Here is a 24,826-nt window from a genome sequence, read left to right as displayed (position 1 = left end):
TACTACTACTAATACTACTGCTACTACTACTAATACTACTGCTACTACTAATACTACTTCTACTGCTACTACTACTTCTACTACTACTAATACTACTACTAATACTACTGCTACTACTACTAATACTACTGCTACTACTACTTCTACTACTACTAATACTACTGATACTACTAATACTACTTCTACTGCTACTACTACTTCTACTACTACTAATACTACTGCTACCACTACTACTGCTACTAATACTACTACTGCTGCTACTACTTCTACTACTACTAATACTACTGCTACCACTACTACTGCTACTAATACTACTACTGCTGCTACTGCTACTACTATTACTAATACTACTGCTACTACTACTGCTGCTACTACTAATACTACTACTAATACTGCTACTACTACTACTGCTACTACTACCACTAATACTACTACTACTAATACTACTACTACCACTACTGCTGCTACTACTACTACTACTAATACTGCTACTACTACTACTACTGCTACTAATACTACTACTACTACTAGTTGTACTAGTTCTACTAGTGTAGAAAGAGATGAGTTTTGCTGCCATTGTTGAAACATCTGGCAACACTACTGAGTGGCAACATAGGCGTGTGTTGCCCACAGTGGAGCGCGGCGGTGGTAGCGTGCACGAGTGCTGCCGACACGGGAGAGCAGGGGTAAAGGTGAATTCGGACACGTGCGTGCACCTAATTGTGTTGTTGGTGTGAATGTTCAGCGTGAGCGCCACTTGTTAGCGCTTTCAGCTTCCACAGCAAAGTGCTTGATCATCTTGGAAGTGTTGGACAAGCGCCATGAAGCGGAGTGCAGATCGCACAGGTCAGAATTCATGTTTTACCCCGGGTGAACCGCATCTTCCCGCAAGTGCCGGCAGCACTCGTGCGTGCTACCACAGGAGGTTCTCTTGGGTTGTTTAACTTGGGTATGATTGACACAGTGGAGGTTAGACTTGAGTAGGCTCCTACTGGCCCGCGACGGTCGGAGGGGGGGGAAAGGTGTCACATTGTTGTGGATGCAATGACCTTGGAATGTGTGCGGCAGTTCATTCCACTTCCTGTTCTGTTGATCCATGCAACCTGTTGATCTCCTCGTGGACGCCCGTTGCTTTCCTCCCGCCCCCTTTCGCCCCCCCACCGCCCTCTGATGTGCAGATGATGGATGAACAATGGAGGAGTGACGCTGCTCTGCTTGATGACAGAAGCGGAGAAGAAGAAGGCCGTAGTGTTGGGACATTTTGGATGGGGACACACACACGCACACACATGCATGCACACGCACACGCACTGATAGCGACCCGTCCAAAACCAAACGCCAGCTGAAGAGACGGCGGTTGCCAGAGCGGATGAATGGCTTCACTGGAGAAACGTCCGGGCGTCGCTCCAGAGGGCACAGCTCCACCCCCCTGGATTCTAAAATGCTTTGACTGACTTGTGTGTGTGTGTGTGTGTGTGTGTGTGTGTGTGTGTGTGTGTGCGCGCTTGTTTTCATCACCCGCTCAGCCCAGTGCAACACGTGTGAACACGTGAACACATGATTGTGTTGCTAGTTGACCAAAGACGGACCAATAGAAACACAGCAATTACTAAACCCCCCAAGATCACTCCATTTCTTTCAGGGAGGATTCCTTGTTTATTTAAACCTGTTTACCACCTTCTAAATACGCTTTTTAACATGATTAGAGCCCTCTAGACATGACATAACACCCCTATAGTCACCTTTACACTCCTATTAGCCAATATAGTAGACATAATAGTGGTTATTATACATGTAATAACACCCTATAGTCACCTTTATACTCCTATTAGCCAATATAGTAGACATAATAGTGGTTATTATACATGTAATAACACCCTATAGTCACCTTTACACTCCTATTAGCCAATATAGTAGACATAATAGTGGTTATTATACATGTAATAACACCCTATAGTCACCTTTACACTCCTATTAGCCAATATAGTAGACATAATAGTGGTTATTATACATGTAATAACACCCTATAGTCACCTTTATACTCCTATTAGCCAATATAGTAGACATAATAGTGGTTATTATACATGTAATAACACCCTATAGTCACCTTTACACTCCTATTAGCCAATATAGTAGACATAATAGTGGTTATTATACATGGATTGACCTGAAATTTCTCGCGCAGCATGAACCCCCGCCGTAATGTCAGGGTGTTTCGCCCGCGTCACCTTGAGGGCACGGGAAAGCACGTGTGTGTCATGGCCGCCGCCGCTTGTCTAAAGATTGTGAAGCTTGGGGGATGTTTGTATGACACGGATGCTAGCATGTGTCCCAAAGCAGGATCAAAAATCTTGCATAAATAGCACTTTAGCACTTTTTCATGAAAAAAGCAAGTAATCCAGCCTGACAGACAGCCAACATTAGTCCTGATTATCCAGCGAGGGCGGCGTGGCGCCCACTTTTTAAGCGCCGACTCACTTTCCCTCTGTCTCTCTCTCTCTCTCACGAACGCACGCTAAGCTATTATCCTTACGGCTAACGCAAATGCAGGAGGATTGAGGAGAGACGCTAAAAAAGTGTCTAATTTAAGGCAAACTGCACTTTTTGGGGGGGAATTTTGCCCAACGTCCACAATCCTTTTGAGTCCTATCAAGTCCTATCTGGAGGACAGGAGGGACTTTGTTGGTAACTGCGTCTCAGAGCAAATGGCGATGACCTGTGGTGTTCCCCAGGGCTCAATCCTGGGACCCCTGTTGCTTTAGGGCAGCTAATGCGCAGCTGGAAGCAAAACAACCGTCTTTGGCCCACCTTGGGACTCTTTCTCTAAAACCTCATCATCAGGTTGGAAATGTCAGGGTACTCATGGACTCGGATCTGAGCTCTAACAGCCACACGAAATCAATGACATCATCGGCTTTGTACCACCGAAAAAACGTTGCCAAAATCAAGGGAATGGTGTCTAACCGCATTTCGAGAGACAAATCCATGCCTTTGTCTCCAGCAGCCCTTCTCACCGGGCTCTCTAAACCAGAATGCTGCTGCTCGAGTCCTGACTGGAACCAGGAAACATGAGCGTATCAGTCCAGTGCTCGGGACTCTGCACTGGCTTCCTGTCGCTCAGAGAATAGACTTTAAAACAGCTCTGCTTGTGTCCAAGTCTTTTCATGGTCTAGATGGCCGGGCATAGCGTGCTAACAATGCTAATGTTAACTTGCAACACCTAGCATGGTATCGCTAAATGTCTGCGTATGTTCATTCTCTTCAAAAATGGCTGAAAACTCTACTACTGGACATGGACATGCAACACCTAGTATGGTAGCGTTAAGTGTGTCTATTTTAGTACACATAAAAATGGCTAAAATATGAATATGCTAATCTTAGCATGTTGACAATGTTAACATTAGCATGTCAAACCTAGCATCATAGTCCTAAGTGTCTGCAAACATTAACATTAATGACAATGACTAAAAATGCGACTATGCTAACGTGACATTGGCATGCAACATGTAGCAGGGTAGCACTAAGTGTCTGTCTATGTTAGTACACATAAAAACGTGTAAAATGTTAATATGCTAATGTTAGCATGTCGACAATGCTAACATTAGCATGTATAACCTAGCATGATAGCGCAAAGTGTCTTCCAACATTAACAAGAACGGCAATGACTAAAAATGCGACTTTGCTAATGTGAGCACGCTGCCTGCTAGCATGCAAGCACGTAGCATGATAGCGCACGTTGAACGTGTCCTGATTGAGTTGTGCTTGTAGATGTTGAGAAGGCATTAAAGCGACCTGTGATGACACGAAGCGTACCGTCCCGCCCGTTATTCGTGCCCATGCCTGACCTTTGACCCTGGTTTCCCTGAAACGCTATCACCATGCCTGACCTTTGACCCTGGTTTCCCTGAAACGCTATCACCATGCCTGACCTTTGACCCTGGTTTCCCTGAAACGCTATCACCATGCCTGACCTTTGATCACCATGCCTGACCTTTGACCCTGGTTTCCCTGAAACGCTATCACCATGCCTGACCTTTGACCCTGGTTTCCCTGAAACGCTATCACCATGCCTGACCTTTGACCCTGGTTTCCCTGAAACGCTATCACCATGCCTGACCTTTGACCCTGGTTTCCCTGAAACGCTATCATCCTTGCTTAAAGTCACAGTTGACCTGTTTTTATTTTCCCGTTCATGCCGGCAGCAGCTGTTGTAAAAATACTCCTCCAACTGGTGCAGCCGCTCGATGTGCTTAGTAGATGGCTAGTTAGCGTCCTCGTATCTGGCAACGCAGCGTCACTCCGCATCCGCTCAGCCAAGCGGCCCCCCCCCTTCACGCTGGGTCACCACGGCCGAGGCTGAGGGGAAGAGGAAGAGCGAGGAAGAGGAGCGTAGCTGCAACTTTCCCAGAGGCTCCGGCAAGCGTCGGTTTGCGTTATAAATCATTCAGGGACACTCAGCGGGGGGGGGGGATCTCCTTCTTTTATTATTGAGCGAGCGGGTTGTCCTCACGGCGTCCATGAAATAAGCAACAACATTTGGAGCAAAAAATAGCAGAAAACATCCGCGGCGCAGCAACAGAACCAATGTTGTAATCGCGCTACGGGGTGTCGTCCCTCGTTTATAGCAGTTAATTGGCTAATGATGGAATGTTTTCGTAGAGTTTATAACCTTCTAAATATGCCTTTTAACATGATTAGAGCCCTCTAGACATGAAGTAACACCCCTACAGTCACCTTGACACTCCTGCTACCCAACACGGTAGACATAAGAAGAGAAAATAAGACGTAGAAAACCTTCTAAATACGCTTTTTAACATTAAAACATGGGGGGGGACACCAAGTAAGAAACTTACCACTTCCACACGGAATGGGAAGAGAACCAAAGCAATGTATTTTTGCTCCGTGTTCACGTGAATTCCAACATTTTGAACCAAGTTTGCCCCCGTCAGGGTGCAGATGGCGGCCAGCGAAGAATCACTTCGGGCTTTTTAAACATGAGGGGCAGCGAGAGCGAGACGCGTCGTCATCCTTGGCGTTCCACTCAGGTGACAGCCACTCTTCCCAAAAACGGCAGCTTTAGTCCTCGTTTTTGTCATGTTGCCTTCTAAAAAGAATATCTTTTTTCTTGAATATTTCACCTTGACTTGGTTATTATTTTTTAAAAAATCCATTTCTGCTGGGTTTTTTTAAATAAAATGTTGATATTATGACTTTATTCTTATAATATTACAACTTTTTTCCAAAATGACAACTTGATTGCTCGTTTTGTTTGTTTTTTTCAATCTTTAACATTTCAACATTTTATCGTTATATTACCAGTTTATTCTCGTAAAATTGCGTCTTTTTTGTGTAATATTCAGACTTTATTCTTCTAAAACAGCCGCTGTTTTTGGTCACATGTCAGCTTTCGTCTTGTGATATTTTGACTTTATTCCCATAATATTAGAACTTGTTCCCCTCACCCCCAAAAATGACTTCATTCCTTGTTTTGTTTTGTCTCCGAAAATATTTGAACTGTTAAAAAAAACAAAAACACAAAAAACGTCATTTATTTTTGTATTTATTTTTCTTATTTTTTTTTCCATTTCTGCAGTTTCTTTAAAATAATAATTTTCAAAAAAAATGTCAGCGTCCTTGATATGATACCTTTTTGCTAACCTAATTTTCAAAAAATTGCAGCGTGTTTTTTGCCATTGCCATCGTATTCCAACTGGAAAAAAAAGTGATTTCTTTCTAACTGATATGACAAAGTTCTTCTTGTAAAATTGCAACTATTTCCTTGTCAGACATTTTTCTGTCAATATTTTTGAGTTTATTCATGAAAAAGGACAGCTGCTTTTTCCATTCTTTTCCATTCTTTCCATTCTTAATTAAGAAAATTAAGAAACAAAATGAAAATGACAGTCTTGTCATTTTGTTTCTTAATTTTCTTAATTTTCAAAGTTTCCTCTTGTAAATTTTCCTCTCATAATATTATGACTTTATCCCCATTACTTGATTTTTGTAACATTATAACTTTTTGCCCCACCCTAATTTTCCAAAAATTGCAACTTTATTGTTTTGTTTCCCGTAATATTTCGACTGTAAAAAAAATTAATTAAAAACAAGTGAAAAATTTCAACTCTCATAATTACGACTTTATGTCCATGACATTCTAACTTTTTCCCTCAAGCTAATTTTTAAAGGTTTTCAACCATATACGTTGTCTTGTACCTCGGTTACCATCCGCCCCGGTTAGCGCTTTTTTTGGTTAACATGTTATTGGTCCATAAACTGTTCACCAAGTTTAGACAGTTTTTTTTGTTTTTTTTAAAAGGGATTGCCCTCTAAGCACGGTCTCCTCAAAGCTAGGTAAAAATTGACGATAAATGTTCAGTTGTTCATTTGTCATTATTTTTGTATCATTTTCTGCATGTGAAACTAGAATTATTGTCTATAAAATGTTTTGTTTTGTGGGTGTCGGGAAGAGATTTTCTGTAAGGGAAATTTGCTTTGGTTAGAGTCTGTTTTGGTTTGAGTCGGCCTGATGATGTTAACCAAGGCGCCGCTGTATTTCAACTTTGTTACTATAATTCTCCCCCTAGCCGCACTTAATGCTCCCCAGCAACGCTATAGTGCCCGGGGGCCTTGTCTGCAAACACAAATGACCACCCGGGGTCTCTATTGGGTGCGGTTTTGGTGTCGTCTGTGGCTGTGGGCAACCTCCTGATGTGTTTTTTTTTTCTTTTCTTACAAAAAAGCTTCCTTGTATGGCCACAGTTTGACCCTGGAACTGATTATTTCCTTTGGAAGTCCCGATGTGGATGAGTTGGATTGTCTCGAATCAAAGTGCGTCCTTTGTGAGTCGACAAAGAACAAAAGTGCGCGTGTGCAGCTAACGTGGACTATTTGGGTCTTTTATTTGTCATTACTGCTTCTTTAGAAGACGAGCAAGAATTCCCAGAGGGGGGCCGCTAAGCTGTGAAGCCCCCTGACATGCGTGCGCGCACACGCACGCACGCACGCAGGTAAGACGTGACAGGAGGTACGCGCTATTGCAGCGTTTGCTAGCATGTAGCGCAGCACGCTGGAAGGCTGACACAGCAACATGAATGTTAGGAATATCCTGGCTTCCACTCGAAAAATGATGCCCCCCGCCCCATTAAAGCATGTTGCTGCATGAATTAGTCAGAGCCTCGCCGACGGGGAGCCCCCGGGGGCGCGGGTGCTTTGCTTGCGTGTTTTCTTGCTTGAGCGCCCCGATTTTTGGCCGACCAACATGTGTGGCTCGCTTGGAAATGTGCGCGCCTCACAGGGACGGGATGGTCCAAGCGCGTGGACGTGTTTTTGTCACCGTTTGGGCCCCCGGAAATCGTTAATGAAGTGTTCATACCCTTTTCACCCTTCATACCCGCTGTGGGATAAATAAAGTACATACATACATTTCATCTCCATTCTGAACAGGCGCACAAGCGTAAAAAGAAGCCGAGCCCTGTTGGGAACATGCCCTTTTTTGTGTGTCTGTAGCTTTAATGCTAATGAGCTGTGTTGGTCCACGCCCCCAAGAAGCTCCATTGTGTACTTGATCCACCTTTCACGTGCACACTGGGACAAGGCGAGCGTTGGCGATGTAGGCTAGCGTACGTGTCGTCACGTGCCAGATTGCGATAAAGCTGCCATCACCTTCCGATCACCGCACCTGTTTTTAATCAGTTCAAAATAAAGCATTGCTTTTGCTTATTACCTGTCTGATGAATGAATGAATCCTCGCTACTACATTTAACTACAGCTTGACTTGACAATGTGACATGTATTTTCATGTATTCATTCAATAAATGAATCACTGAATCATTCATTCACGTAAAATTGGAAAAGCACTGTGAGAGCGCAGACCTCCGCCAAGCGCCGTAGTACCCCCCCCCCATATTGTGATTTACACCATAAATATTAGTCCTACATATTTGATATATTTTATCTACATATTTAGATTCCATGACCGTGAAAACGTACAATGGGAGGGTTTGAATGACAGGATGCTAACAAACTAATGATAGCATGCTAACACCTACCATATTGCTGATAGTGCAAAGTGTTCATATGTGTCTACACGTAAAAATTGCTAAAAATGCTGCTATGCTAATATTAGCATGCTAGCAATGCTTCTATGATAATGTTAACATGCTAACACCTAGCATGATAGTGCTAAGTGTTCATATAAGTGTCTACCCGTGAAAATAGCAAAAACATTCTAGTACAATGTTAGCATGCTAACATGAGCATGCTAAAAGCTAGCATAGCGCCATGTACCGGGAAGGCAAAATGTCCCAAACATGCGGCGGGCTCATCTAGTTGGGACGGTCAGAGGCGGTATCGTGTTCCTTGGTGAAAAACAAGTGAGAGAGATGATGGATTTTTCTCACGTTACGCTTCGCCCGTCACTTTCACATCCCCGATAAGAAGAACCTTGGAACCTTGGAACCATCACGTTCTACATTGCTCCGTTTAGTCTGTGTTCTGAAGGTCCACGTCTTCCGGCTTAAGTCCAAGTTCTGCCACCATCCCCAAATGTTTCTCCCTTCCTTCGTCCTCAGAAACCATCGCCAGGTCGCTGGACTCTTGGCTCCAATGGCAGAACGCGCGCACGCCGCCGTGTTTGTGTAGCCGAGAGGTGCCAATCTAGCGTTTATGACAAAGTGGAAGGAAATGACAAACAATATGTGACGTATTTTAGCAAACGTTGATGAACGACGTCAGGACCCTTCATGACGTCTCTGCCTTCATGTGGGCGTCCACGCCAGGTTTCCTTCCGGGCCTCGACCGGCTGCATCTGGATGACGTGCAGCCAGACAGCCATGGGGTGTGTGTGTGTGTGTGTGTGTGTGTGTGTGTGTGTGTGTGTGTGTGTGTGTGTGTGTGTGTGCTGCATGTGCAGCCAAGCTAACTGGAGCAGGCGCCCCCCCATCCAGCATGAGCACACGCTTGACGGCCCGCCTGCAGCCTCGTCATACGCGAGCGTCCGCCCGGCGGAGGCCCAGTCTGGGCCGATGACGCCTTTGGAAAGGACGTGTTAGCACGTCACCTTTCACGCCGACATGAGGCCTTGAAAACGGACCTGGGTTTGGTTTGGGGGCTTCTTCTTGGGAGGCCCCTCTGGTGCCTCAGAGGAGAATAAACTCGTAACGTTGGGAGGAAAAAACCTCATTTTAACAAAAAAATGTTTTTTGAAGTTATAGAATTATGAGAAACCAAAAGAAATCAAATAAAAGTTGTCATTTTTGGAAAATTAAGTAAAAATATTCCAAAAAGATCACTAATTGTCACGATGTGGCTTACGCCAAAAAAGGTTGGAACCCGTGATGCAGACTGACCCAGCGCTAGCAAGAATACTATTTATTACTCAAGGTAATAAATACAACAACACAAAAAATAACTACAAAAAGATAACTAAGGAACACAGGGCTTGAGCCAAAAACTACAAGGAACGAAAAACACTGCAAGGCACGAAAAAGGTACTCACTGAAACAAAAGGAGCTGCAGGAAAAAGGTGCAGAACAGGTAGAGGCAGTAGCAAATCACAATGGCAGAAAATACGCGAGCGAAGGGGACCAGTTGGGAGCCAAGGGATGAGGAACAGGAAGCAGGGTTGGCAAGGGAATAACTGGCAACTAGGTAGTGGCCAGGCAGAGGTATATATGGGGAGCTGGAGACTGATCACAGGTGTCCCTGATTACTCATCAGTGCAGCCATGACACTGCAAGGACAAAACAGGCGGCAGCAGAGTGCAAAACCAACACAGAACATGACACAAATATTTGGAAAAAACATAGCAGTGATTTTACCAGAATAAAAAGTCCAGAGGGGAAGAGAAAAAGTTGCAATTCTATGAGAACAAACTGATAATGTGACAAAATAATGACATTTTAGTAGCATCGAAAATGAAAAGTCATAATATTTTGAGAAACAAACCAAAAAAAATGATAGAAAATTAGACGGGGCAAAAATGTATAATATTACAGAATAAAATACAAATATTCCATACATAGAAAATGGATGGAAATGGAAAAACTACAATAGCAAAAATTGGAAAAAGAGCTCCAATTTCACAAGATTAAAGTGAGAATATTAAGAGACAAAAGTTTCAATTTGATGAGAATAAACCAATCCATCCATCCATCCATTTTCTATACCGCTTCATCCTCATTAGGGTCGCGGGGGCATGCTGGAGCCTATCCCAGCTGACTTCGGGCGACAGGCGGGGTACACCCTGGACTGGTCGCCAGCCAATGGCAGGGCACATATAGACAAACAACCATTCACACTCACATTCATACCTATGGACAATTTAGAGTCTCCAATGAAGCTAACATGCATGTTTTTGGGAATGTGGGAGGAAACCGGAGTACCCGGAGAAAACCCACACACACACGGGGAGAACATGCAAACTCCACACAGAAATGCCCAACGAAGAATCCAACCCAGGTCTTCCCGATCTCCAGGCTGTTCCTGTATTGGCCAGCGTGCTAACCACCGTGTGGCCAATAAACCAATCATGTCATTTTTATTAGCATAGACGTGAGAAACAATTGTCATTTTGGGAAAATTAGGTCGGGCAAAGCGCAATCATATTATGTGAATAAGATGAGCAAAGGAAAATGTCTGAAACTTGCTTAACTCTTTCAATGGCAGCCATTTTCCCAAAGACGAGCCCTTCCGTAGCGGCCATTTTAGACCACTTTGACTTTTGATCCTTCAAGGCACACACGATCTTGTCTTGTGTGCTTACACAAATGTGGAACCCACTGAAAGAAACATTACGCTCTTGTCTTTCACCCAAAAAAAGTTGGTTTCTACTCTTTTGCATCCTTTAGTCATCAGCAGTAGAAGTTCCAGGAAAATATCAGTTCCCGACTAAAAGAGGGAGAAGAGCAGCTTTTTGTGAAAAGATGCATTTCAAGCACACTTTGACCTTGAAGCAAATATTTTTTGCTTTTGTGACAACTCAAATATCTAAATTACACCAGCAAAAAGGCTTGTTTTGACTCAAAATGATGATTTATTGACAAAAATAACACCATCAACTACTATCAACCACTTTGGAACGCAGCTGTGTGTGTGTGTGTGTGTGTGTGCACGTGTGTGCACGTGTGCATGTCTGTCTGTGTGAGATGTTTTCCACACAGTGCAGTGGGGGGGCGCCATCATGACCTTCAATGGAACAATGGAGCCTCCGGTTGTGCAGGGGCGTCAAACAGCAGCTGGCTATGTGGAACTGTTGCTGGGAGGGGGGGGGCATGTTCCTTTCCTCTGTCCTTCCCTGGACCCTAACAAGGCACCGCTTTGTTTGTCTCCTCAGGTCTTTCCTGGTGTCGCCGGCCAATGCCGGGCCCGTCGTGGGCGTCTGGCGGCGGTGGCAGCAGTAATCGTGTGAGCGCCGTGCCCGCCGCCTAGCCCGTGATGCCGTCGTCCACGCGGAAAGGCGTGCCCAAGGACCCCGAGCTGGCCGAGCTCTTCTTCAAGGACGACCCCGAGGACGTCTTCTGCGACCTGCACGAAATCGGCCATGGCAGCTTCGGGGCGGTCTACTTTGTATGTTCCTCATTTCCTGTTTGTGGTCATGGTATGGCAAGGTGGTCCACGTAGAGGATCTTTTCTTCTTCTTAGGCGTAAAGTGCTCGCCTTCTTTCCGGATGATTTGAGAATAAGAAGCACGTGCACGCCATGAGCATGCACAGCTGACGTGCCGCGTGTTGAATCAATTAGCCTCCAAGGGCACGAGCCAACTTCCATGTTTCCGCGCTCGCGTCGCTCGCGTCGCTCGCGTAACGCTTGCCAGGACTTCACGTCGGCGTGAACGCTGCGTTTTCTTCTTGGACTGACGCTGTGCGTGTGCTGACGTCTGCCTTTTGGTTCAGGCCCGCAACTCCTACTCCAGTGAGGTGGTGGCCATCAAGAAGATGTCCTACCACGGCAAGCAGACCACTGAGGTAACACACCAGCGTGTCCACGGGGGGCGTGACAGGTACGCCATGATGATTTGTGCATGCGTGCTTGCTTGGTGTGCAGAAGTGGCAGGACATCATTAAGGAGGTGAAGTTTTTGGGGCAGCTGCGGCACCCCAACACCATCGAATACAAAGGATGCTACCTGAAGGACAACACGGCCTGGGTGAGTGCCCCCCCATCCTCAGCAGTCACCTTTCCTTTGAAGTATGTTCTGTTTGTCTGGCCTGTCCTGGGTCACATGATGATGATGATGATGATGATGATGATGTGGCTTTTTGGACATGGCTTCCAGCTGGTGATGGAGTACTGCCTGGGCTCCGCATCGGATTTACTAGAGGGTAAGCGTATTGATGTTCTGGTAGCAGCGCACAGATGTAACATCGTACAGTATATGCAGTATATGTGTACGTAGTATTTGTATATGTACTATACGGAGATGTACTATATGTATATGTAGTATACGTATATGTAGTATTTGTATATGTAGTATATGTATATGTACTATATGTATATGTAACATTGTACAGTATACAGTATGTAGTATATGTATATGTAGTACACGTATATGTAACATCATACAGTATATGTAGTTTATGTATATGTAGTATATGTATATGTAGTACACATATATGTAACATCGTACAGTATATGTAGTATATGTATATGTAGTATATGTATATGTAGTACACATATATGTAACATCGTACAGTATATGTAGTATATGTATATGTAGTATATGTATATGTAACATCGTACAGTATATGTAGTTTATGTATATGTAGTACACGTACAGTACATACATACTGCATATATGTAATTATACATACATACATACATACTGTGTAGTATATGTAATTATACATACATTCATACATACTGTGTATATGTACAGTGGTGGTGTGTTTGCCCCCTCCCCGAATTTCTTATTGTTTTGCATGTTTGTCCCACTTTCTTGTTTCAGATCATCAAACAAATTAAAATATCAGTCAATGACAACACAACTGAACCCAAAATGCACTTTTTTTTAAATGAAACCTTTTATTGTTAAGGCAGAAAAAAATCCAAAGCTACATGGCCCTGTGTGGAGAAAGTGATTACCCTATCTTACACCCCTGTACAGTATTTGAGTAGTCACGTGGGTGGGGACTATCTTACACCCCTGTACAGTATTTGAGTAGTCACGTGGGTGGGGACTATCTTACACCCCTGTACAGTATTTGAGTAGTCACGTGGGTGGGGACTATCTTACACCCCTGTACAGTATTTGAGTAGTCACGTGGGTGGGGACTATCTTACACCCCTGTACAGTATTTGAGTAGTCACGTGGGTGGGGACTATCTTACACCCCTGTACAGTATTTGAGTAGTCACGTGGGTGGGGACTATCTTACACCCCTGTACAGTATTTGAGTAGTCACGTGGGTGGGGACTATCTTACACCCCTCTACAGTATTTGAGCAGTCACGTGGGTGGGGACTATCTTACACCCCTGTACAGTATTTGAGTAATTATGTGAGTGGGGACTGAGACCACGGCCAGCAGGTCGTGACGTGTGGTGAAAGGCTGAAAGCCGTGTGTGTTTTTCTCCCCTAAAGTTCACAAGAAGGCGCTCCAAGAGGTGGAGATCGCTGCCATTACCCACGGTGCCTTGCTGGGACTGGCTTACCTGCATTCCCATCATATGATTCACAGGTGAAGTCGTCCCTTTTGTGCTTCCTCCTTCCAATCATTTCTCACCAGCAATGTAAAAAAACATGTTCTTGTCGTGTTGTAAAGCGTCATATCAACGTCTGCTGTGACGCACTCGTTTATCTTTTATTGCTCATATTCAGCAACCTTTGGACTGTTGAAGCACGCAAGCGTTACCCAAAACACGTGGGAATTGTTGGAGGTGATAGAGAGCTAGAGGTCCAGCTAGGTCCGTGGACCTAGCTAGAGATGAAAGGTGTATTAGAACGGTTTAGCATGTTAGCGTTTGTTAGAGCATTGGCTATGATTTATGACCTTTGATCTTTGATCTTTCATGCTGTCTTCTTCCAGAGACGTGAAAGCCGGGAACATCCTGCTGACCGAGCTGGGACAGGTCAAACTGGCCGACTTTGGCTCCGCCTCCATTGCCTCACCTGCCAACTCCTTTGTGGGCACACCTTACTGGTGAGTGAGGCTCCCGTAGTCTTTAACTTTAAACAAGTTAGCAGAGCTGAGGAGATGTTTCCTTCATGTCCGTCTTTTTTTAAGGTGTGTAGCAAAGCCTCCCTTTTTTTTAATGATTTTTTTACATAATGGTAGGTGTATACATGGGCTGAGCTCATCCAGCTGGGGGCGGGTCAGAGGTGGTATCACGCCCACGAGAAATGAGCTTTTTCCTTCATGCCCATCTTTTTTTTTTAAGAGGTGTAGTGAAGCCTGCTTCTTTTTTTTTTAGGGCGTATAAATGGGGCGGGCTCATCTAGCTGGGGCCGGGTCAGAGGTGGAACCATGTTCATGAGGAAGGAGATTTTCCTTCCTGTCCTTCATTTTAAGATGGGCAGCGAAGCCTAAGCTAGAGTTTAGAGTTTGAGCGCCTCTTCTCTGTAAAGCGTAGCACTCAAGGGCGGGAGATGACAGATGGTTGTCACGTTCTGTGCTACACATGTTAGCGTCATCAATAGGAAGTTCTGTGCTACACATGTTAGCGTCATCAATAGGAAGTTCTGTGCTACACATGTTAGCGTCATCAATAGGAAGTTCTGTGCTACACATGTTAGCATCATCAATAGGAAGTTCTGTGCTACACATGTTAGCGTCATCAATAGGAAGTTCTGTGCTACACATGTTAGCGTCATCAATAGGAAGTTCTGTGCTACACATGTTAGCGTCATCAATAGGAAGTTGAATGATTAACGAGCCTTTCCATAATAGCAGACGTCATGGTTTAGCTCTTCATTCCAAGTCTCCAGAAGAAGCCATGCTAGCACACACAGCAGATAACAGCAGCTCCTCCCGTCACTCACGCTCCTCCTTTGATGTCGGCGGGAAGAAATCCCGCAAACGGTCGGACCTGCGGATGAACTCCCGTCTCGTCATGTGGCTCTCACGCGCACCGCCGTGGCTGACATGGCCACCGTGCAGCAGAGTCTTTGCAAGCTTGGAGAGGCTAAGCAGATGGCATTTTCATGGGTATTTTGGGGGTTGTTTGTGCATACCTACGACATACTTGGGGTGCACCGTAATTGTTGGGCCGATATGAGGGAATGATGGCGTTATAGCGATACATCCGGTAACATTAAAAATAGCTCAGATAACTTAAAAAAATAAGGTGAGATTACCCGTACTCTGTGGGTGAGCAAATCAAGTGCTCCTTTTTTCTCCTGCCTGTGACGTTAACGGCCTGTCGTAACTTCCCCTGAGCTCACTTGTGAACAAACATTCACGTTCCGAGGAGGACCTTGTGTGTGCTCGATGTACCAAATGCTCCGCGATGAGGCGAAAAAAACATGGAGTACACAAAGAAGCTTATCATTCTCCTGAGATGCCAGTGCCGCAGCGTTTGAAAAGTCCAAAAGGTTTTCCTCAGAACTCCGTGTTGTCACACTGGCTGCTCGGGGCGTGTGCCCGAATACAGTACACCTTCCTGGGCCACAGCGGGTGGCTCCTCCCCCTTCATACTCTGCTTCTCCTGATAGTAGTGATAGCAGTGGCAGGAGTCATGTCATCATATTTGATGAGGACCAATCAACAGGTACAGTTTGTTCCAGTCCTTCTTACCTCACGTGTGCACAAAAGTAGTTGTCGGTATCGGTTTGAGAAAAGAAGATATTGTGCATCTCTAGTATATACCGTATCCCAAAAAGTGGGTATGTCTGTCCTCAGGATGGCCCCGGAAGTGATCTTAGCCATGGACGAGGGTCAGTACGAGGGGAAGGTGGACATCTGGTCCCTGGGGATCACCTGCATCGAGTTAGGTGAGACGTCAAAGGTCGACTCTGCGTGAAGAACTGGGCTTTCACAACGTTCAAACTCCGTCTGTGTCCCGCTCAGCGGAACGCAAACCGCCCCTGTTCAACATGAACGCCATGAGTGCCTTATACCACATCGCACAGAACGACTCCCCCACTCTGCAGTCCAACGAGTGGTAAGTTGGCAACACGATACTGCAACACAGCACAGTACTGCAACACAACACGATACTGCAACACAACACAGTTCTCCAACACAACACAATACTGCAACACAACACAGTACTGCAACACAGCACAGTACTGCAACACAACACAGTTCTCCAACACAACACAATACTGCAACACAACACAGTACTGCAACACAACACGAAACTGCAACACAACACAGTTCTCCAACACAACACAATACTGCAACACAACACAGTACTGCAACACAGCACAGTACTGCAACACAACACAATACTGCAACACAACACAGTACTGCAACACAACACAATACTGCAACACAACACAGTACTGCAACACAGCACAGTACTGCAACACAACACAATACTGCAACACAACACAGTACTGCAACACAACACAATACTGCAACACAACACAGTACTGCAACACAGCACAATACTGCAACACAACACAGTACTCCAACAAAACACAGTACTGCAACACAGCACAGTACTGCAACACAACACAATACTGCAACACAACACAGTACTGCAACACAACACAGCACTGCAACACAACACAGCACTGCAACACAACACAGTACTGCAACACAACACAGTACTGCAACACAACACAGCACTGCAACACAACACAGCACTGCAACACAACACAGTACTGCAACACAACACGGTACTGCAACACAACACAGTACTGCAACACAACACAATACTGCAACACAACACGGTACTGCAACACAACACAGTACTGCAACACAGCACAATACTGCAACACAACACAGTACTGCAACACAACACAGTACTGCAACACAACACAATACTGCAATACTTTTTTTAGCCGCTAATAAAGTCTCCAGAGACGACGGTAGCGGACATGAAACGACTGCGGTGTTTGCACTTGACTTGTTGTGGGAAAAAAAGATGTTATTGTTTTGCTGCTGTCACAATGTTGTTGATTGGCCAAGCTTGGGCTTTAAGTATTCCAATCAATAAAACGCAGGGAAAAAAATTAATTAACGTTCTCTAACTGCTGCGGTTAGCGTGTCGGGAGATTTAAATTTAAATGATTAATGAAGTTACTTCCTCTAGCGTGTGCGTGTGCGTGTGCGTGTGTGTGTGTGTGTGTGCGTGTGTGCGCGAGAGATGCTTGCATTATTCACACAATGCCACACACTGCTGGAAATGCACGTGATGTATTTGAAAGCACCGTTTTTATAAGAATTTGAATTATGGCTGAATGGCGTCAAAGCAGGAAGTGGTCAGAATTCACATGACAACAACAGGAATATACGCTGTAACGACACAAGAAAGTGGAGCTGGAGACGCCCATCATGTATTCCACCAGGCACATGCATTTACGTTGAATGTCACGCAGCCTCTTATTTCGTTAAAAACAAAGCACGTAAGCTAGCACTCCCTTAACTTTAACGATGAATGAGCTAGCTAGCCTAGCCTCTGCATCTCCGCCCATTGCTCCTCCATGATGAACCGATGGACTCAAATGGACAACCAAGAATATCCAGAAACATCAAAAAAGTGTCCGGGAGTCCTATCAAGTCCAATCATTGAGTAGAAAGTGAGCAATTGGTGTGGATTGATGCTGCAAAAAGAGTACTTTCCCTGTTTGGGTGCATGCTGGAGGTGGTAAAGCTAGCATAGCGCCATGACAAGGCAGAGAAACGGTGGCGCTGCGAGGGAGAGTGCGGTGGCGGTGGTATTTCTGGAGGCGCTCTCTCTCTCCGTGACGGCCTGAGGCTTCGGCAGCATCCATCCAGCTGAGACTGTAGACGAGGAGTAAAAGTATAATCACACAGGATGTATGACAAAATGATGGGATTAGTTGCAGCGAGCGACACCATCCTGACCACCATCATAGCAGGCTGAGCTCGCATATTTTTAGTTCCACTGGTGCTTATGTTTGCTCCGTTGTTTACATCATGCATGCATCACGCATACTATATGGTGTAGTCATTCACTGTGTCGAAAGCCACTACAGAATGATCGTATTAAAACACATGTATTGACCTACGTTGGATTGCACGACTCAACTCAACTCATGATTTATAGCTGATATCACAATATACCCACAGTACACTTCATGATTTATAGCTGATATCACAATATACCCACAGTACACTTCATGATTTATAGCTGATATCACAATATACCCACAGTATACTTCATGATTTATAGCTGATATCACAATATACCCACAGTATACTTCATGATTTATAGCTGATATCACAATATACCCACAGTATACTTCATGATTTATAGCTGATATCACAATATACCCACAGTACACTTCATGATTTATAGCTGATATCACAATATACCCACAGTATACTTCATGATTTATAGCTGATATCACAATATACCCACAGTATACTTCATGATTTATAGCTGATATCACAATATACCCACAGTATACTTCATGATTTATAGCTGATATCACAAAATACCCACAGTATACTTCATGATTTATAGCTGATATCACAATATACCCACAGTATACTTCATGACACTTTTTCTGTACACAAACCTTCAAAATAAAAACAAATCCCATCAAATAAACTAGAATGGAACAGAATCAACTAGAATAAAAACAAATAACGTGATGTAACATGTAACATGTAACATAACGCAACGCACAACATAACCTTCCCCTTACTCGTGGTCGGGTCGCGGGAGCAGCAGCCTCAGCAGGGAATCACAGACTTCCCTCTTCCCTTCACTTCTTCAAGCCCCCCCCCCCCCCCCCCCGGGCGGATCCCGAGGCGTTCCCAGGCCAGTTGAGGGGGTCCGGGAGGCATCCTGACCAGATGCCCGAGAGACATCATCTGGCTCCTCTTAATGCAGAGGAGCAGCACTTCTACGCCGAGTTTCACTCGGTTAGGGTTTGGGGTAGGGACGGTGCTTCTCACCTTATCTCTACAGGAGAGCCCTGCCACCCTACGGAGAAAACTCATTTCATCTGCTTGTACCCGGAATCTTGTCCTGTCGGTCACTACCCAAAGCTCATGACCACAGGTGAGGGTAGGAACGTAGATGGACTGGTAAATTGAGAGCTTTGTCTTTGGGCTCAGCTCCCTCTTCACTACAACGGACCGATGCAGAGTCCGCATCACTGCAGATGCCGCACCAATCCGCCTGTCCATCTCGTGTTCCATCTTTCCCTCGGTCATGAACAAGACCCATGGCACTTAAACGCCTCCACTTGCGGAAGGATCTCACTCCTGACCTGGAGATGGCACTTCAACCTTTTCTGGGCGAAAACTGATTCTCATCCCAGCCACTTCACACTCAGCTGCGAACCGATCACGGGTCAATGAAGCCAACAGGACCACATCATCTGCAAAAAGCAGACACCCAGTCCTGCAGCCAACAAACCGGAACCCCTCAACGCCCTGGCTGGGTCTAGCAATTCTGTCCATAAAAGTAATGAACAGAATCTGTGTCAAAGGGCAGCCCTGGCGGAGTCCAACCCTCACTGGAAACAGGTCCGGCTGATTGCCGGCAATGCGGTCCAAGCTCTGACACCGGTCATACAGGGATCGAACAGCCTGAGTTAGATGGTCCGGTACCCCATATTCCCAAAGTACTCCCCACAGGATTCCTCGAGGAACACGGTCGAATGCCTTCTACAAGTCCACAAAAAGCATGTGGACTGACTGGGCAAACTCCCATGCACCCTCAAGCACCCTGCTGAGAGTGTAGAGTTGGTCCACTGTTCCACAACGAAAACCACACTGCTGAATCCAAGATTGAACTCTCCGGTAAATCCTCTTCTCCAGAACTCCTGAATAGACCTTACCAGGAAGGCTGAAGAGTGTGATCCCACAATAGTTGGAACACACTCTTTGGTCCCCCTTTGTACCCACTTCTTAAAAAGGGGGACCACCACCCAGATCTGCCAATCCAGAGGCACTGGCCCTGATGTCCACCTGATGCTGCAAGGTCGTGTCAACCATGACACCCCCACAGCATCCAGGGCCTTAAGGAACTCCGGGCAGATCTCCTCCACCCCCTTGACCCTGCCATGGAGGAGCGTCTTGACCACCTTTGCAACCTCAGTCCTGTGGCGCCCCGAGGCACTGATTTCTCATTGGAAGACGTGCCGCTGAGATTGAGGAGATCTTTGAAGTCTTCCTTCCACCCGATCCACAACATCCTGAGTCAAGGTCAGCTGCACACCATCCCCACCGTACGCGGTGTTCACAGTGTACTTCTCCCTGCTCCTGAGACAGCGGATGGTGGTCCAGAATCTCTTAGAAGCCGTCCGGAAGTCGTTCTCCATGACTTTGCTGAACTTCACGTACGGGTTTTTGCCTCAGCGACTGCCACCGTTGCAAACCGTACCTGTCAGCTGCCTCTGGAGTCCCGTGGGCCAATAAAAAGTACAAGTGTGTTTTTAGCATTGATTTGAAACTGTGGATGTAAGCAGCAGTTCTAAGGTTCCAGAGTTGGTTTTCAGCCGAGACCTAACGTAGGGCACGCTAATAGACACTGATCACAGGAACCCCGAGCTCTGACCAGAGTGTGCAGAACAAGCAGTTCTGATAAATAAAGCGGCATCAACCCATGATGAGATTTCAAAACCAATAAAAAGATGTAAAACTGAATGATACAAGTGGTTTGACTGTAATATCCATGCTGCTTTTGCCGCAGGTCCGACCCTTTCCGGAGCTTTGTGGACTACTGCCTACTGAAGATTCCTCAGGACAGACCCTCGTCGGGGGAGCTGCTAAGAGTGAGTGGTCCAAAAAAATTGAATCTCACTTCCTGTCTAAGACTGGCTCCGCCCACCTGCCGCTGCATCCATCCATTTATTCTTCAAATGCGCCGACTGACTGCCACAGCACCCCTGCTGGGAAGGGCTTTTTTTTCTTCTACTTTTTAGATTAAATGAGATGAAGGCGCGGGATTAAAACAAGATTAAACATTCTTTTTTCCATCAGATGACCCGGTCAGGAGGGCAGTGTCAACATTGCTAGTCCGTCAAAAGACAGAAACATGGGAGTTTGTGTGAGAGACACACCTGTACAGTGTAACCGTACTCCGTGTAGCTCCGCCCCCTTCAGGTACCCGACCACTGCCCCACTGAAAGTGATGCAGTGTAGCTGGATCATCATTTTGATCCGGATCAAGGGGAGATTGTGGTCAAAAGTACAAGTCTGCTGTCTCCTTGCTTCCCTCTCTTAGACCCCAACCAACCCCACCCCCCCACCCCCCTTCCTTGGCCAGCCCACCATGCCGCCATCTGTCTGAATAATCCCTTAAAACAACATTTAAAGCAGCAGCCACAACCTCTCCAGACGCTTCATAGAGGTGGACTTCACCTTTAAGAGGAAGTTGTCAGGTGATGTCCTGGCAGCCTGGGCAGGCTACCGCATTATCCAGTAGTCGCCTTTTGGTATCTGACCTGGAAAACATGGGAAGGACAGCCGGCATCGGCTCTGGCGAGCCGTATTGTGGGAGAAAATGGATGGGTGGATTCAAATGCACAAGAAAGTTTTATATTTAGAATGCGATTTTCACACTGATTTCTGCAATATTTTACTTAAAAAGTACTTTGAATAGATTTGATCATGTTAAGAGACGTCAGAGAGCCACATGCAGTCATCAAAAGAACCAAATCTGGCTCCCGAGCCATAGGTTCCCTACCGCTGCCCTAGAGCCTGTTTATGAGCACCAAACGTGACAAAAATGTATTATTTCCCTCACTTCTTTGCTCCACTTTTGAGAGAAGAGGCGCATTATCGCTCACATTTGAAATTTTCCAACAGCAGGCTTCACTGCACGTCTTAAAATCAAGCCTGGAGCTCTAAAATCACCTCAACCTCACTTTTTCCAGACATAAAACCCTCCCATCTCATCAACAAAACGTGGCGAACAGCATTGGATTTTTGGTCATGCTGTCCAAAAGCGACATGAAAGATGGGATGCGGGAGCGCCATTTTAACAATTTTAACGATGTGCTAACAGTAACATGTGTCCCTCCAGCCTGTTGTTGAGTGGCAAACGTGAGCAAAATTGATCGTCTCCCTCATTTGTTTGCCACACTTTTGAAAGAAGAGGCACTGAAATGATTTTTTGACACAAAGTAAAAAAAAAAAAAAGTAGGCTTCGCTAAATATCTTAAAATGGTGCCTTGAGCCCTGTCAACTACGGATGCATGAGCTGTCATTGTTTTTCTTCTGCCAACCTGGCACGATGTTGCTGTTGAAATGTTAGCACCGTAGCATCTGTGCTGTGCTGCAGCCTTGCTCACCTCGTTTGTTCCCTAATCTGGTCAGGAGAAGTCCTGCTGGTGATCTGGGCAGTCTACGAGGATGGGGGCGGGCCCAACTGTCACAAAAAATGGGCCAAATGACGGTGGTGCCTATTTTCGGAGCGTGATGTCATTGCACCCCCACCCCGTGTGTTTTGACTAACCCATTACACCAGCCGCTGTCACACAAGCAGAGCTGCAAATAGACGTTTCACTCCTGGCGCCTTTCCTAAGGCTAACATTCACCTCACGGCGGCTCTCCCTCAATGAGCGTGACTAACCGGATGGATGGAATGTAGGTGGTGGTGGTGGGGGGGTGCTATTTTTACCTTTAGTCTTCGTGTCTATGAAGCAAACCTACACACCTGCCTCAAACCGCCACCAAAATACACCGCTAACCATAGAATCCATCGTAGCCTGGAGCCTAAACAAATACCACTGCCACAAACTCTGTGAGGTGTATTGATCAAAGACAAAATATTAACATGGCTAATATTTAGCACATCAAACTTGTTTACAAAAATATATATTTTCATACATTATTCATTTTTCCCCCTTCAGTACATCCCTTTCATCGTCCTCACTTGTGGAGCACATTGAATACTCAGAGGGTGCACGCGTATCCCGCCAAAGAAAGCACGCGGAGAGTAACCGTTGGAGCGTTAACGAGCGCTCATCCATTCATTCCATTTGTGTCATGATTAAATGTGGACTTCACGTCCAATTGGAGCGTTAATGAGCTTTAAATGGCAATTCATCCAAAAATAACAATACAATAATATCATTTGTGAAAAAACATGTCAACATTTTATTTTATTTGTACTTTATTCAATTGGAGTTTTCTTTATTTTCATGTTTTTTTTCATTTGATATTTTTCCATGTTTTGATTTTAATAGCATTTGTTAGCATTAATAACCAGATGTTTTATTACTTAAGAATAATTAGAAAAAATGTCAAATGTGTATTTCAAATGCAGGTAAAATAGGAGATTTAAATGGCAATTCATCCAAAAATAAGAATGCAATAACATAATAAAAAAGTTTAAAATGGGATTTCATTTTGTTTTATTTCCTTTTATTTGTAATTAATTTAATTGGATTTTTATTTATTTTAATGAAAGTTATTTTTTGATTACATATTTTTCATGTTTTCATTTTAATAAGAGACTTTGCTAGTATTAATAACAATTTTATTAATTTTATTACATCAAAAATGTCTAATGCGTATTTCTAATGCATCGTTCAGGTAAAGTTGGGGATTTAATGAGCTTTAAATGACAATAAGAATACAATAATGTCATCCATTTTGAAATTATTTGTACATAATTTCATTTGAGTTTTCTCAATTTCGTTATTCGTTATTTTATTTTATTTTATTTCATGTTTTTATTGTGCAAGTTGAGTTCAAGTGATTTTGTGGGCTAAGTTACTTGTTGAAACGAGGCATCAACGACGTACAGGCGCCCTCTAGTGGCTCTTCCTGCTCTAGCACATTTTTACTTTATTTTAGTTGGATTGCAGCCTATTCCAACACAAATATCCAGCATACTCATGGACAGCAACCCCTCATTTTTTTTGTCTCGGCCCCCCCAGCATGACTTTGTGCGGCGGGAGCGCTCGCCGGGGATTCTCCTGGACCTGATCCAGCGGACCAAGGATGCGGTGCGCGAGCTGGACAACCTGCAGTACCGCAAGATGAAGAAGATCCTCTACCAGGAGAAGCACAACGGACCCTTGGGGGAGAGCCAGGAGGACGAGGAGGTGGGAGGATGTGCTCCTAATTCAACGAAGTGACTCAAATCATCGACAAATATGAAAAATACTAACACTCGCTTTCCAGCCTCTCTTCACACATTTTAATGGGTTTTAATGGGTTTTAATGGGTTTTAATGCGCCTTTACGTCAGAGGCGCATTATTAGCATGATTAGTAGTAGTAGTAGTAGTAGTAGTACTATTGTTATTATCATTCTCATTCTCATTATCACTAGTACTATTATTATTATCATTAGTACTATTATTATCACTACTAGCAGTACTATTGTTATTATCATTCTCATTATTATTACTATTATTATTATTATTATTACTACTATTGTTATCATTACTATTATTATCATTATTACTATTATTATTAGTACCATTATTATTCTCATTATTATTATTATTATTATTATTATTATTATTATTATTGTGATATTACTTTTTCATTTGCAGTGTGTCCTAAATGTACAAGTTTATTCTGCTAAACGTATTACTTTGTAGAAGAGTACATTTACGGGAACAAAGTAATGCATTTCAGGGAATCAAGTTTTACTTTTATTTACTTCTCATGAATTTACTACAGTTTTCTTGCAAATTGACACCTTTTATTCTCATATTTTTTTTCACGGCAGTTTAGGACTTTATTCTCGCTAGTTTCAGATTTTTTTTAATTTTAACTTTAACTAACTT

General features: G+C 44.5%; 1 protein-coding gene across 5 annotated transcripts in view; it reads left to right on the top strand.

Moving 5' to 3' along the window:
• The window catches only part of taok3a (TAO kinase 3a), a 60,635-nt gene that overhangs the window by 18,896 nt on the left and 16,913 nt on the right, over positions 1-24,826 (top strand). For all 5 annotated transcript variants that reach the window (XM_054772445.1, XM_054772443.1, XM_054772444.1 and 2 more), the window contains 10 exons: positions 11,333-11,565; positions 11,892-11,963; positions 12,043-12,144; positions 12,274-12,319; positions 13,576-13,672; positions 14,021-14,134; positions 15,833-15,924; positions 16,001-16,094; positions 20,772-20,853; positions 23,968-24,135. In XM_054772445.1, coding sequence (XP_054628420.1) covers positions 11,434-11,565; positions 11,892-11,963; positions 12,043-12,144; positions 12,274-12,319; positions 13,576-13,672; positions 14,021-14,134; positions 15,833-15,924; positions 16,001-16,094; positions 20,772-20,853; positions 23,968-24,135 — 999 coding nt within the window. In that variant the 5' untranslated portion in view covers positions 11,333-11,433. The remainder of the gene's footprint in view (positions 1-11,332; positions 11,566-11,891; positions 11,964-12,042; positions 12,145-12,273; positions 12,320-13,575; positions 13,673-14,020; positions 14,135-15,832; positions 15,925-16,000; positions 16,095-20,771; positions 20,854-23,967; positions 24,136-24,826) is intronic.

The sequence above is a fragment of the Dunckerocampus dactyliophorus genome, chromosome 4 (assembly GCF_027744805.1).
Source record: "Dunckerocampus dactyliophorus isolate RoL2022-P2 chromosome 4, RoL_Ddac_1.1, whole genome shotgun sequence".
In the NCBI taxonomy this organism is placed as follows: domain Eukaryota; kingdom Metazoa; phylum Chordata; class Actinopteri; order Syngnathiformes; family Syngnathidae; genus Dunckerocampus; species Dunckerocampus dactyliophorus.
This window is presented reverse-complemented; position numbering and strand designations above follow the sequence as displayed.